Source organism: Mustela putorius, unplaced genomic scaffold (assembly GCF_011764305.1).
Source record: "Mustela putorius furo isolate JIRA1106 unplaced genomic scaffold, ASM1176430v1.1 tig00000139_pilon_pilon_pilon, whole genome shotgun sequence".
Lineage (NCBI taxonomy): Eukaryota > Metazoa > Chordata > Mammalia > Carnivora > Mustelidae > Mustela > Mustela putorius.
Window position 1 is genome coordinate 1111744 of NW_025421293.1, and position 15420 is coordinate 1127163.

The window sequence follows — 15420 nt, forward strand, 5'->3', positions numbered from 1 at the left end:
ATACCTGGAAGAAATCCCACTTGGTCACGGTGTTTAATTTTTTTAATGCATTGTTGGATTTGACTTTCTGATATTTTATTTTTTTTACACGTGTTCATGACCGTTACTGGTTTGTAGTTTTCCTTTCCTGTAATGTCTTTTTCTTGTTTTGGTCTATTCGTATTTTCTGTATCTTTGTGCTTTAGTCTTAATAGGTTTTGTGTTTCTAGGAATTTGCCCATTTCATCTAGATTATTTAATTTGTTGTTGTACATTCATATTAATCTTTTATAATCCTTTTTATATCGGTAGAATCAGTAATAATGTCCCTACCTACATTTCTGATTTTAGTTATTTGAGTCTTTTTTCTTTTTCTTTCTCAGTTAGGCCAGAGGTTTGTCAATTTTGTTGATATCTTTGAAGAACCAGCTTTTGGTTTCAGTGCCTTGATGTTTGTTTGTTTGTTTGTTTGTTTCCTATTTTTCTATTCTCTATTTAATCTCTGCACTAACCATTATTATTTCCATTCTTTTGCTAGCTTTTGGTTTGGTTTAGTTTAGGTTTCTTTTTCCCCCCATTCCTTAAGTTGTAAAGTTACATTGTACATTTGAGATCTTACTTTTTTTTTGTTTAATATATTTTTTAAGATTTTATTTATTTACTTGACAGAGATCAGAAGTAGAGATCAGAATTAGGCAGAGAGGCAGGCAGAGAGCGAGGGGAAAGCAAGCTCTCCACCCAGCAGAGAGCCCAATGCGGGGCTCGATCCCAGGACCCCGAGATCATGACCTGAGCAGAAGGCAGAGGCTTTAACCCACTGAGCCACCCAGGCGCCCTGAGATCTTAATTTTTTTTTTTAAAGATTTTTATTTATTTATTGACAGAGAGAGATGACAAGCAGGCAGAGAGGCAGGCAGAGAGAGAGGAGGAAGCAGGCTCCCTGCTGGGCAGAGAGCCCGATGTGGGGCTCGATCCCAGGACCCTGAGATCATGACCTGAGCCGAAGGCAAGCAGCTTAACCCACTGAGCCACCCAGGGGCCCCGAGATCTTACTTTTTAAAGGAAACATTTATAGTGATAGATTTCCTTCTTAGTATTGCTTTTGCTGTGTCCCGTAAGTTTTGGTATGTTGTGTTTTCCTTTTCACTTAAGTCTCTTAAGTATTTATGAATTTCCCTTATGATTTCTTCTTTGATGGACTGGCTGTTTAGGAACGTGTTGTTTAATAACCACAAATGCATGCATTTTCCAGTTTTCTTTCTGTTACCAATATTTAACTTCAATTCATTGTGGTTAAAGGGATACTTTATATGACGTTTTATCTCTTAAAATCTGTTGAGATTTAATTTGTCGCCTAACTATTGTGGTCTGTCCTGGAAAATGTCCCATTAAAACTTGAGAAGTATGTGCATTTTGTGTTCTTGGGCAGACTGTTTTCTCAGTTCTAGCCGGTTTATTGTGTTGTTCCAGTCCTTTGTTTCCATACTTCTGTCTGATGGTTTTATCCTTTATCGAGAATGGGATACTGAACTCTCCAGTTACTATTGTAGAGCTGTCTGTTCCTCCCTTCAATTCAGCCAGTATCTGCTTCATATATTTTGATGATCTGGTACTAGATATATAAATGTTTGTAATTATTGTGTCTTGCTGTATTGAACCTTTAATTAATATAAATTGTCCTTCTTTCTGTCTTATAATCTTTTTAATTTGAAGCCTCTTTTGTGTGATGTTACTGTTGCCACTCCTACTCTCTTTTGGCTGCTGTTTGCACAGAACATCTTTTTCCATCCTTTCATTTTCAACCTGCATGTGTCTTCGGATATAAAGTAAGGCTCTTATAGAAAGTATATTGTTGGAGTGTGTGTGTGTGTGTGTGTGTGTTTAATCCATTCTGCCAATCTCTGATTGTTTTTCAGTAGAGAGTTTAGCCCATTTACATTTAAAGTAATTACTGATTTATAAACAGAAGGGACTTCTGTCATTTTGCTCTTTGTTCTTCATACGCCTTATAGCTTCTTTGTCAACTCCTCCTAGCATTTTGCAGATATTATTCTGTTGTCTTCCAGCGTAATCTTCTAGAATCTTTCATCATTAATGAGCTGTCTGGTATTATTCCTTAGTTTGGTGTCTGCTGATACACTCAACAATCAATAACATTTATTAAGGTCACTTTGATAATGCTGTGTATGCATTAATTCATTTAATTTTTAGAAAAATCCTATGAGTCATAAATATTACTTTTCTTCATATTCTAAGGGAGATATCTCAGGCTCAGAAAGCACAAACATAATTAGAATTCAATCCCAGATATTTTGAAATACAAATGACAGGATGACCATGACCGTGTACTGTCTCTCAGGTGCTACAGAGCAGTCAGACAAGATAGGGAAGTGGAGGTAGGTGTCTGATGAGACGGCGTAGATCCCACCCCACTCACCAAGAAGCAGTTTCATGGATCGCCTTCAAGGTCAGCTCTGAGAAAGTTTTTGCCGCATTTGAGGTCACAGACTCCTCCCTCTTGGACACATACATTTGCAGTCTGTAGAGGGAGGGAAGGAAGGCCTGTCACTTCCCTGAGCCCTCCTTTCTTGGAGTAGGAAGGAACTGTCTGTCTCCATTCAGGGCTTATGCAGTGTCCTCCTAACAAAAGCCAATGACAGAACATATTACCTTCTGTGATACGTGTGGAACTCGTGCTTATCAGAGGCCTGCTTGCTTCCAGTAATTACTTTTGGAAAAATGTCAGAGAAAATTGGCATTTTGGTGACTCTGGTGACATTGCTAAGAGGACTTAGCTCAACTCCAACAAAATTATAGAGGAAGCTTGAAATTCCAGAAACTGAGTTTCCAGATTTAAAAACTTTTTAACTGCACTTGGCTATATATCTGGAATTCAAGGGTGTTGTAGTTTTGCTTCTGAATGTGGTTCCTCAGAAAAAGGAGCGACTCTGCTCGGCGTTCCACTGTCACAGGCCGTCAGATTTCCTGGTCTGTGTGATCTCTGCCTCCTTTCCCCAAAAGAGCAACACAATCGTAGCTATGGTAGTCAAGAACAAAATTCATGTGTCTGGGAAATTCGGGTACTACCATAGCACTGTGTGTGTGTGTGTGTGTGTGTGTGTTCCGAAATTACTTCTCCCTCCAACTACCCTGGGATTTCCTCTACTCCTTCCCAGTTCACATCTACTTCTGAGTTACGGGAAGGCCTGGCAGCCCCTCTTCCATCCTCTAACCGGTACTTTCCAGAGTTTGGTTTGTAAGTATTAACTATGTCTGGGGGAGCAGACTTGGGAAGTGACTGACTCAACGGTCATAACTTCTCAAGAGTGTGAAAATTCAAATGAAATGTATGAGTCTCTTTTGTTTGGTTTCTTTTTTTTTTTGTATTATTCTACTTTGTCCATTCTATGTGGACTTTGAGTTTTGGTTGCAGTTTTACCCAAAGAAAAGGCATAATTTTTCCCTCAGCTTCTAGGAGGTGATTCCCAAGCTTTTGGAACGTCCTGCCTGTGGAGAGTGTCTTTGTTTACTGGGGGGCGTTGGACCACACCTGATGGTCTACACCAAGCAAGTAAATTAGTATAGAGCTTTAGAGTACACAGTATTTATTTGATTGACCTTTGCAAGAGCTGGCAACTTGCAACTTGCGCCAGCCATGCCACAGTCAACTATGTCTAGGTGACCCAAGTCCCAGACAAAACTCTGGACATTAGGGTGTCTGGATGGCTTAGTTGCGTGAGCATCCCAGTCTCGATTTTGGCTCAGGTCATGATCTCATTGTTGAGATGGAGCTCCACTTAGGGCTCTGTGCTGGGTGTGGAGCTGCTTAAATTCTCTCTCCCTCATCCTCTGCCCCTCCACCCACCTGCCCCGCCTTGTTTTAAGATTTTATTTATTTATTTGACAGAAAGAGATCACAAGTAGGCAGAAAGGCAGGCAGAAAGAGAGGGGGAAGCAGGCTCCCCACTGAGCACAGAGCCCGATACAGGGCTCGATCCCAGGATCCTGAGATCATGACCTGAGCCGAAGGCAGAGCTTAACCCACTGAGCCCCCCGGGTGCCCACCTCCCCTTTAGAAAACAACAACAACGAACTCTGGACATCGAGGTTTGGGTGAGCTTCCTAGGCTGGCAACACTCCGTGCCACCTCTTGCATGTCACTGATGGCTGAGATGAGCTCCGACCACTCTTCCAGAGGACGACTGGCAACTCCACGAATGAAGCTCTCCTGAAGTCTGCCCCATGTAGCTCTTCCCTCGGCTGATTTTGATCTGTGTCCTTATGCGATCATGAGCCGTACTGACTATAACAGCTTTCATTGGATTCTGTGGGTCCTCCTAGTGGTTTTGTCAAACTGAAGATGGTCTTGGGAACCCCCGAATTTACGATTGGCAACAGAAGTGAAGGTGGGCTTGGGAGCTCCTTTACTGTGAAGTAGTAGATCTATTTTCAAATCTGAGACTCCCCGTTTCTCATGTTTCTTATCTGAAGAAGACGGTAGCTCTGTTTCCAGGGTTACTGTGACGGCTAAAGAAAGTGACAGGTACGGGGCAGCTAGACTAGTGCCTTGCCTGTAACGGGACTCTGTAAAGGGTCTTCCCTAAGGTGCTGATGATTTGACTTTTCAGCAGAGGATACCACAGTATCATATGCAGGGATATTTGCACAAACTGTCGCCACTGGTGATATTGATCAGTAGCTCTTGATTTGTTCTTTTTGGCTCAGATGCAGGATTTCCTGTACTCTTGGCTGGGTATGATTAGATGCCTTTCCAGAAGGTACACAGTATTTATCATTTAGGAGCTGGTATAACTTCAGCACAGCATGGTTGATGCACAAGATGGACAGGCCAAATGGTAAAAATTTTTGTTTGTGGCATTTTGAGTTTGACGTGGCTGTGGATACTCCGCACTGACGTCTGTATATGGACGACACTGTTGAGACTAGTGGGAAGTCAGTTCTTCACCTACAGAAAACAGAAGACGTGAGCTCGCCTAGACCGCCCGTGCTATCGGGAGCCGTTAAGATAATGGGAGGAATGGCTCTCCCTGTGGCACTTGGATTGTTTTAATTATTATTTTGCCAGAAAGGACGAAAGCTCTGTACGTAACACAGAACGCTCCAGGGCAGAGCCGGCTAACGCTCGAGGTCCGCATGTTAAGTCTTTCATGTCCCCGCATTTGCCTTGGAGCAGTTTGCTGGGCTGTACGTGGGTAGAGAAGTAGTGGACAGCTTCTCCGCACGGTGCTCGCCATGCACGCTTTATGTTGAGGAAGGTTGAGGCACATAAAGAACTTGGAGCACACGAATTATCTCCTGTAGCTTTCAGACCCGTTAAGCAAAGGGAGTTAACTTAGGAATATTACACTTAAGTAGATCCAGGGGTGAGAAAAATCTCTTTGCCCTCCAAGCTATTTGAGAGACACCCTGGTGATTACGAGTTCTTTCGTTTTTCCGGCTTGACAGCTAACTGTGTGTGACAGCGTAACGACCACAGGGCTTGAACACCCACAGGCTGGAATCTTGGCTCTTCCACACAGAGGATAGGACCTTGGCATATTTGTTACTTGGCCTTCTTGGAGTTTTGCCCTTGTATTAAATATGAGAGTCCAGGGGCGCCTGGGTGGCTCAGTGGGTTAAGCCGCTGCCTTCGGCTCGGGTCGTGATCTCAGGGTCCTGGGATCGAGTCCCGCATCGGGCTCTCTGCTCCGCGGGGAGCCTGCTTCCCTCTCTCTCTCTCTCTCTGCCTGCCTCTCCATCTACTTGTAATTTCTCTGTCAAATAAATAAATAAAATCTTTAAAAAAAAAAAAAAAAAAAAAAAAGATGAGAGTCCAACCACATGAGTTTTGTTTAAGGGGGTTACACAAGCCAGAGAACCAGACGTAGTGCCGCGTGCTCAGTAGGACGCTTCATAATTGGTGGCCACTGCCGACGCCCTGCAGGCCTCCCCTTTCTTCCCCACCGTGTTGGTGGTTCGGTTGTTAATCCTCTTCCTTGGCATTGAGAGCTTGGTCGTTACTACTTAAAATTTTGCTTTTTAGTTTTATCAGAATTCTACAGAGACAGTTTAAAAAGTCAAAGTTTATTACAAAAATCAGCAGTTCCTCGTATTTTCCTCAAACATAGCTCCTTCTCCTCTCAAGCAACAACCACCTTCAAATTTGGGGTGATTATTTTGGTATTTGTCTTTACGTCTCTAAATAACATGCTTAATGTTGCTGCGGTTCACTGTTTTTTTCTCATTGTCTCTTCGTACGATGGAAGATGAGATGAGGCTTTCCCTGCGCTTGCTCCTCACCTCCCCTGTGCGTCCACCGCAGTTCTGCGCGCTACAGGACCGGACGGGCACTGTTCACTGTGGGGCAGTGCGGTCGTCTATGTTTGCCCTTTGTTTCCAGCGTGCCTTCTGGTTTCCTTAGAGTTAATATTTACTTGTTTTTTTCTTTGTCTAGATTTCTGTATTCTTTAGCTAAGTGAACTCTCAAATTCTCTGCCACCTGTATCTCCTCTCAGGTGGGTTGGGTTCTCTGTCATGTTCATCTATTTATTTATTTTAAAAAATTTTTAAACTATTTTAATTGAATTAAAATAGTTTATATTAAATAAATAATAAAATAGTTAATATTAAATTAGCATGCGTTATTGGTTTCAGAGGTACAGCTCTGTGCTTCATCAGTCTTACATAACACCCAGTGCTCATTACATCACATGTCCTTACTGTCCATCACCCAGCTACCCCATTCCGCCACCCCCTCCCCTCCAGCAGCCCTGTTTGTTTCCTATGATTGAGTCTCTTACGGTTTGTCTCCCTCTCCGGTTTTGTCCTGTTTTGTTTTTCCTCTCTTCCCTGACGGTCCTCTGTTTTGCTTCTCAGAATCCACATTATTGAGATCATATGATAATTGTCTTTCTCCGATTGGCTTATTTCACTCAGCATAATACCCTCTTGTTCTATGTATGTCATTGTAAATGGCAAGCTTTCATTTTTTGATGGCTGTGTAATATTCCTCTGTGTGTGTGTGTGTGTGTGTGTGTGTGTGTGTGTGTGTACCACCTCCTCTTCATCCCATTCATCTGTCCACGGACAGCTGGGATCTTTCCATGGTTTTGCTATTGTGGAAGTCACTGCTGTAAACATTGGGGTGCATGTGCCCCTTCGGATCACTACATTTTTATCTTTGGGGATAATACCCAGCAGTGCAATCGCTTGGTCATATCTATTTTCAGCTTTTTGAGGAACCTCCCTACTGTTGTCCAGAGTGGCTGCACCAGCTTGCATTCCCACCAACAGTGTAGGAGGTTCCCCTTTCTCCACATGCTCGCCAAGATCTTTCGTTTGCTGACTTATTAATTGTAGCCATTCTGACTGGTGGGAGGTGGTAATCGCAATGTGGTTTTGATTTGTATTTCCCTGATGCCGAGTGATGTCGAGAGTCTCCCCGGAAGCACTTTCTGGCCTACCTGCTTTAGATACACAGCTGCCATACTGGGCCTTCCTTGAGGTCTCCCCTGTGTGGGGTGTCTTTATTTTGGGGATCCTGTCTCATTCAGGCGAAATATCCTCCAGAAGAGTCCTGAGAAGGGTTGTGTGGAAGGTCCAATTTATTGAGAACTTAAATTCCTAAAAATGTTCTTATTCTCCTTACACACTTGATTGATAGTTCAGCTGGGTATGGAATTCTCTGTTGCGCTCTGGGCCCTGTGCCTCAGCGCCACTGAGCTTTCCATGTGGTTTTTGAGACCCGACAGGCATTCTGATCCTGAATCCTTTGTGTGTGGCCACATTGCCCTTGCTAGGATCTCCTTTTGTCTCCCTTGTTTTGAAATTTCACTGAGATGTGCCTCAGGCAGTGTGACTGTTCTTATCCTAAGTCTACCCCTTTAATCTGGAAACTCAGGGCCTACACTTCATAAAATGTTTTTCCAGGATTATTTCACTGAGGATTTCTTCTTGCTGTTTTTTCTCCTTTCTTTCAAAAACTGGTGTTAAAGTTAGGTCACTTGGGCAAGTCCTTTATTATGTATTTTTTTAGTAACTTCTCTCCTGTTTTCTTTTTAATCTACATTCTAGGAAATTCTCTTAATTTTTTTTTTCTTTACTTTACTGTGAAATCTCTCATCTTTGCTTCTATAGTTTTAAAGTCTAAGGTTCTTTTCAGCCCTTGAGTGCTCTTTTGTATAGTAACTTTTTTGCGGATACAGTATTGTCTCATTTTTCTGAGGACAACTGTTTCAGTTCAGTTGTTTGGGTTTTTATCTTGTTTAGTCTGCTGTTTTCTCCTTGCCTATGCTCTGTTTCCTCTGTTAGTTTTTTCCTTTGGCTTTAGTTCTCTTGTTAGTTCTCTGCTCATATTTAAGTGGGAAACTAAAAAACATATTGAAAGTCCTAAGTGTATGGACTGGGCTTGACTTTATCTTAGAGAAATCTAGCTGAGTCATTGCCTTGGGAAAACCCAAATAGTATTTTTCAGTCAGTCCTCTTGGGCTGGCCAGAAGGGTCACCTTTTTTCCCCAGGCTGCATGACCATCGGGGGTGGGAAAGCAGGCAGGGAACAGGGCTGTTCTGAACTCTCGTTTCTGATATGATAGTCCTGTTCTCAATTCTACCTGCTACCCCATAGTCCATGGGTTTTCCCTCTTACTGTCTTATGAGAATAAGCCTCCTGTCTTCTGCTGGGGAGGGTGGTTGGGCAGCTGCTCAGCTGCATGGATATGCAGGGTATGGAGGGAACTTGGGTATGGAGTGAACTTGGGATTCCAACAGTTTCTTACATAGAATATAGACCTGTCTTTGGGGCTTTTTTGAGGGTGTGGGTTGAAGTTGGCGCTTCTTCTGCCCCTACTTCCCGAGGTGACTGTGCCACCAACTCCCAGGCCTGTGGGGAATTCTGAGGCATAAGTCAGGTGGAATCCAGGATTTTTCTGTTTGCTGAATTAAGATGCAGTGCCCCGGGTCTGCTAAGCCGGTGACCGCCTATCCGTCATCCATGCAGCTTCTAAAAGTTTGATACTGTTTTGTCCTCTCCTGATCTCTTTGCGTTTACAGGTTTATGTGTCTTGCAGATACACCTTCGGTGTCACTCTCATAGGATATCAAGAAGTGAAGCACAGGCATGTGTTTAATCTGTCATCTTGGATAGACTCTTTTTAGACACGAAAGTAATAAAGAATCTATTTGCCATTATTCTGTTCAGTGACATTTTCCCTCTGTGAAAGAGAAAATGAGACAAGACCCCCGGTAGCTGCCATTTGTTGTGGACGATGGGACCCGTAGCACCCGCCCGCCTGCCCTGCAGGGCCGCGGAGCCCGCTCTTTCAGCCAGGGCCAGCTTTACCCATACCTCATTGCGCTTGTGTGTGTGTTTGAGCTTCTGAGTGTATCTGTAATTCTGCATAGAGTTGCCTCTTCCCTTACTGTTGGGTTTGAGGCGCTCCTGAAGCAGGGTGACCTCCCATCTCGGCATCCTGAACCTCGGATTTTGTGATTTGGGGTTTTACTCTTGTCTGTGCATCCCTGTCTTTCAGCGCGTGTCTCTACCCGCACGTCAGCGCGCGCCCTTTCAGCTTCCGCCTTTTTCCGGAAACAGTTTGACTTTTTCTGAGTTGTTATTTAACATTATTCTGATTATCTTCGGAGGGGGCATAAGTAGATTCATTTTGTCTTAGGAGTCTGGTGGCTTGCTGTGAAGTTGAGAGTCACCCACCGTTCTAGACTGAGTATTTGGGTCCGTTCAGAACTCACATGCTGAAGGCCTAAGCCCCCAGGGGGTGTGTACTTAAGACAAGGGCTCTCAGGAGATAATTAAGGTTCAATGAAGGTCACAAAGGTGGGGCCCTGATCTGGTGGGGTCGTGTCCTCCTAAGAAGAGACACCCCCGCACACACACTAAGAAGGGAACCGGTGAAGCCACAGCTTGTGCCGGGAGCTTCGTCTTCAACTTCCAGCCTCCGGACTGTTGGAAAACTAGTATCTGCCGTGTCAGCCACCCAGTCTGTGGTATCCGGTTACGGTAGATACCGAACAGCTAATACACCCGCTTTTCTTAGAGGTTAGCAATCCGTGGTCAGACGTTAGCCTGCGGTTGTTGTGTCTGCACAGCCGGCGTCCTCCGAATCCCACGGGCAGAGGGGACCAGATCGTCACCGCATCAGGGGTCAGGGAACCTAGCCGCCTACCGCAAGTGACTTTCTTCTTCTTCTTCTTCTTTTTTTAAATGAAATCATTGCCATTGGTTTGTGAAAGTTGTGTTTCCAGAACGTACGTGTGTGTGTGTGTGTGTGTGTGTACGTACTAGACTGAGATACAAAATGTATTTCTTGTGAGTTGGGGTGAAAAAAGATGTGAAGTCTGCAGCTGTAGTTTAGGCTAGTCTTTTTGTCCCTGCTGGAATACCCGTGGCACGTGATGCTTGTTGGAGTTTGAGGGAGAACGAAGACCAGGAGGACGGACCCCGCAGCGTCAGCCTTGGGAGTCCAGAAAGGGACCTAGAGATCCAAAGTCCGCAGGGAGAGGCGTGGGGTGAGAATTCGGTTATCCGTCTCACCCGCGAGCCAAGCAGAGGGCCCCTAGGAGGCCCTTTCTAGTAGGGCCAACTCCTGGGGGCATGGGAGTGACTTAGCACATCTTCCTCTGCACTCGCATAACCTGACTCGCTGAACACACCACGTCAGATTATAATTATTTTTTAAATGTCTGTGACTGGGCCAAGGCCACCGTTAACACTCCGTAAGTGTCTCAGGCGGGAGGAGGAGGAGGTGGCCGCTGTCATTTACCGTCACACACAGGAGTGACCACGTCTATGCCTGCGGCAGCCGGAGCACCACCCGGCTGCAGTGAGGTGTGAGCGTGGCGCCGCCTCTCGTGGCCGCACTGCGAAAACCACACTCTGCCCTACGGCGCCCGCAGCAGCAGCGTCGCATCCTCGAGGTGTGGGTAGTGGGGCTGGAAGTTTTCTTCCCCGTGTGGCCTTCCGGATTCGTTAGACGTGAGGGGACGGGCTGGGCCCCGTGTCCCCGCAGTGCCGGCATGAATTCCTAAATGAGTCAGCTACGGGCAGAGGCGACAGCAGTGGTGTCGGGTGTGGGGGCTGGGGAGGTCCCTACAGAAGCAGTTCGAGGTCGCCGTTGGCCAAGGGCTGGGGACTGAGGTCCCGCGCGGGTGACCCATCGCCGTCTGAGGGATTCGGGACAACTTCCCCGAGCAGAGGGCATGTGTGAGGGGCCACGAGTCGCCGGAGGCGTCCGTAGATGGAGGGCGTAGGACAGGAGTCCCGAGGGAGCGGGGTCGGTGTTTCCGCTGGAGGCTCCCGGTCACGGGGCTCCGAGTCTGCAGGAGGTGGGGGTGGCCAGACGGGGCCTCGGGAGACCCAGCAGCCGGGGCGCGGTGGCGGGTCGCGGGAGCGAGGGCCCGAGTCCCAGGCCCGTGTCGGGACCACAGCGATGCTGCTCCCGGGGAGTCGCGGCACCGGCCGGCGTTCGGGGGTGAGGGGTCTGGGCGGGGGGCGGCCCCCCTTCCCTCTGGAGTCCGGCGCTCCGCACCAGGGCCGGCCGGTGGCGGCGGTGGCAGCGGAGGACAGAGAGCGGGGAGGACCGGATTTCGTTATCACCGGGTGCGGAGTTCGGAGTTCGTGGAGGCCCCGGGGCACGTCTCAGAGGACGGTCTTATCAGAAGATAATTTCTCGTGACTCGTAGACAGACTAAACTTTGACATTTATTTGGTGCTTTTTTCGCACTAGAAGCCTCTCAGCTGGTGGGTAAGAAAAATCAGATGTCATTGAAATTCAGCATATTTTAATATTCCAAATCCAGGAAGCTCTCCATGCTCCAGGTTTTCTCGGCTAGAGCCCGAAATTGTTACTTCACTTGGTTCATAATCAGGGTTTGTAGAACAGCAGCTTCCAGAACGACTTTTCTGGTCATAAATCGGGCACTAGGTGTTCTGTATTCACACACGAGGTCCAGAACAGAGGCTCTGAGTCCGAAGCCTGATTCCTTTGGAGCTCCCTCGACTTGTTTTCTGTTTTCTTCATCCCTGGTCATTATTCGACAATGACTTTTGAGAAGCAATTTTCTTAAAAGAGTCCAAATTGGATTATTCCCTTTAGTGAATTGAAATTCTTAACGAGCCTTCCACTAACGAGGTATTGTATTCATGTTAGGTTAAACAGGCCAGTTCGAGCATTTAGTCAGCGTTTCAGAATTAGAAGTCATTGATTAAAGCTTCCCTAATAACTCCGGCAACGTTTAATAATAAAACGGGGCTCACTAGGTGCTGCTGACACAACCAAGAAAATTCATCGCAAATAAAAAGTGGCAACAGCAGGAATTAGAAATTAGCTCATCCATTAACACATGATAAAGCCAAAACCATTTAATTAACCTTCTTTCAGTGACGCGGCTGAGGATGAACTTGACGTGCGGTTCCAGGGCGAGTTCTGTCCTCAGCACCAGGGTCTTCCTGGCGCAGCACAGCGGCAGCCCTGGGGGGCAGAAACTGCCCCGACTGCCATGCTCTGCTCTGATACGGACCCGTATCTGAGTGTGAAAGCATTTTCTTTCACGTGATAGGGAGAAGAGAAATTCAGGCTTATTTTTGAATTTTTAAAATATTTATTGTGATTATTTTTTAAGGGATGTTTCTCCTTCTGACCCGACTGCTTTTCCTTTGCAGTTTAAGGTCGGCAGCGAGTGGTGGACGTGGATCGATTACGACCGCTTCCTGGAGCTGGTGCGGGAGTACGAACACAGCGGGGGCTCGGCCACCTTCGGCGCACAGGACTACATGGCCAGAACCCCGCGCTGGGCCGTGTTTGGTGCCCGCGAAAGAGGCTTTGATCCCAAGGACACGAGATATCAGAGAAAGAACAAGTCAAAGGACATTTCCGGATGTTGAGGTTATCTGGCTGTGGGGCCCCGAGGGTTCTCCCTCCACCCCCCACCGTGATTTTTCCAAGGACACATTGCCCGAGATCGGTCTCACGCAGAGGAGGCTGTGAGGCGCTTGGGGACGCGAGTCGCATCCGGGATTGGGGAGGCAGCAGCCCCGCCATTGCTTTGCGGAGCTCAGGCCCTCTCCTGACCTGACTCCCCAGAGGACCGTTGTGCAGGGCAAGCGCACGGTCCTTAGAGTGAAACTGGTGGCTTTGAATTATAACTTGTAGGAAGCCGGAAGGCGGTCCTGGGCTGTTGTAGGGAATGGGTATGTGTTCCTCTTCCCCTCCTGGGCTGTGCGCCTTTATGGCCTGTTCCTCCCGAGGTAAGTGGACCTGCTCCCTCCCAGGCCGCCCGCCCCTCTGTATCTGGAGTAACGCCTCCCGCGAGTCACTCAAATTGCCGTAATTCTAGACTTTTTAATACTGCACAGATTACATTAAATTTTTGCCTCGTACCAGCCCTTTATGACATCGAGTGGATCTAAAAGTCCCGACGCCTCCCCTCCTCGTGCAGATCAGATGGCCTCAGGAGTGAGGGCCCCGTGGGCCTCTGAGCTGCTCCCTCGGGGGGTGTGCCCTGTGGTGCCCTGGAGGAGTGAGTCCCTAGACAGGCTTTGAGACCGGGTGCGGTTTGCTTTGGTTTAAAAAGTCAGTGTTTAAGCCCCATCCTGCCCCACAGAGCTGGTCCCACCCTCTTCTCCCTCTTGTCACTTCCGCTGTACACAGTCTGCTTTTAGGGTTCAAGATTTTTCTAATTGAAAACATCATTAAATTCTGAATAGTTTTTTAAAATATCATAATTATTTTGAAAAATTCTCTATCCTAAAAATTGAATTAATAAAATCTTTTCTAAAGACTAGAATTTCCTCTTGAGTGTTTATTTAAAGATGCTTCCAGTCCCGTGGTCCGAAACCCTAGCAGAGTTGACCTCTTCTTTACGTGTCAGCAGTGGTTGTAAACCCTCTGTTTTCTGCCGAAGTGAAATTCCCAGATGACGCAACCTGCCTCCTCACTCAGAAAACCAGGCTCGGGATTCACACCTGAGCGACGTGGCAGGGGCCGGTGGCAGAGCATCCCAGAAACCTGCATCCTTCTCGAACGCACCTCCACGCTCAGGTGTGGTCTCCTGTTCCGGTGACTTAGGAGACAGACGAGACGGGACTGGTGCAGGCCACTGAGGCAAGATCTCACTGAAACCCAGGTGAACAGAAAGTAGATGAAGTGTTAGAAAAGCAAGTGCTGGGGCTGAGCGGGAGGCCGGCGGCGCAGCATGCAGGGCTTTGGACCATCCTCAACCTCTTTTTCAACCACGGTAAGGACCTTTGCGAACGCATTTTCCCTCTCAAACAAAGAAAGTATAGGCAAAGTGACTAAAATCCATCTATTTTAGAATTTTGGCATTTAGGGCGCTTGGGTGGGTCAATGGGTTAGGCCTCTGCCTTCGGCTCAGGTCATGATCTCAGGGTCCTGGGATGGAGCCCCGCATCGGGCTCTCTGCTCGGCAGGGAGCCTGCTTCCTCCTCTCTCTGTGCCTGCCTCTCTGTCTACTTGTGATCTCTGTCAAATAAATAAATAAAATCTTTTAAAAAAAAAGTTGACGTTTAACCAGACCTTCACAATGAATTGAAAATCATCGGTTAAGAGACAAATCAATAAAATTAACTGTTGACTTCTCATCAGAAACCATAGAGGCCAAAAGATAGTGGGGTGGTGTCTTCAGAGGCCCGGAAGAGAAGGCTTTCAACCAACCATCCTTTGTCTAAATCCTCCTTCAGAAATAAAGGAGACATCAAGACATTTCCAGGTAAACCAAAAGAGAGAATTCACCTGCAGACCTGGCCCACGGGAACACTGTGGGAGTCCTTTAGGCTCTGAGGAAGAGCACCCTGGGCACGAACTCAAATCCACGGGAAGGAAGGAACACCAGGAAAAGTGCCTACACAGGTTTGTGAAAGACCGCACCACCGTATTTTGGTAACTCCTGTTGTAAAGCAAGTATTCCAGGACAGGGATAGCGCCGCCGGGTATCGAGGACCTGGGCTTGTTGGAGGGAACCCTGACTGCCCGCGGAAGAGATCGAGTTAGTAGGAATGCAAAGTAGATTGTTTCAAGTTGAGATGTTAATTGTAATCCCAAGGGCAGCCCCTAAGATAATAAATTTTTAAAACCTGGGAAAAGGATAGGATTCTCTTCCCAATTCCTCTGTGTGGGCTTTTCCCGCCACACCAAGCCCATGTCCCACAATTAGATCCTGACTCTGTCTATGCAGAAGTCAGGTGAGATCACACGGGTTAAGGGCTCAGCCCCACAAGGCTGCCTCTCTCCCCTCGGATGCCCGTCGCCAGCCCGCGTTGGCTAAGGCTTCGGACAGAGCCTTGGCTATAAATCGTGGTTTTCAAATCCTCTCCTTGGGTTTGCCTCGTTTGCTGGAGCAGCTCGCGGGACTCGGAGGCATGTTTTACTTACTAGGTTACTGGTTAGTTGTAAAAGGATTTAACTCAAGAAC

The 15420-nt window shown here is 46.9% G+C and overlaps 1 protein-coding gene across 7 annotated transcripts in view; it reads left to right on the plus strand.

Moving 5' to 3' along the window:
- Positions 1–13773, plus strand: part of LOC101692945 (S-adenosyl-L-methionine-dependent tRNA 4-demethylwyosine synthase TYW1) — a 201127-nt gene extending 187354 nt beyond the window's left edge. For all 7 annotated transcript variants that reach the window (XM_045074911.1, XM_045074908.1, XM_045074913.1 and 4 more), the window contains one exon: positions 12653–13773. In XM_045074911.1, the coding sequence (XP_044930846.1) occupies positions 12653–12874 (222 nt within the window). In that variant the 3' untranslated portion in view covers positions 12875–13773. The remainder of the gene's footprint in view (positions 1–12652) is intronic.
- Positions 13774–15420: the final 1647 nt, after the last annotated feature.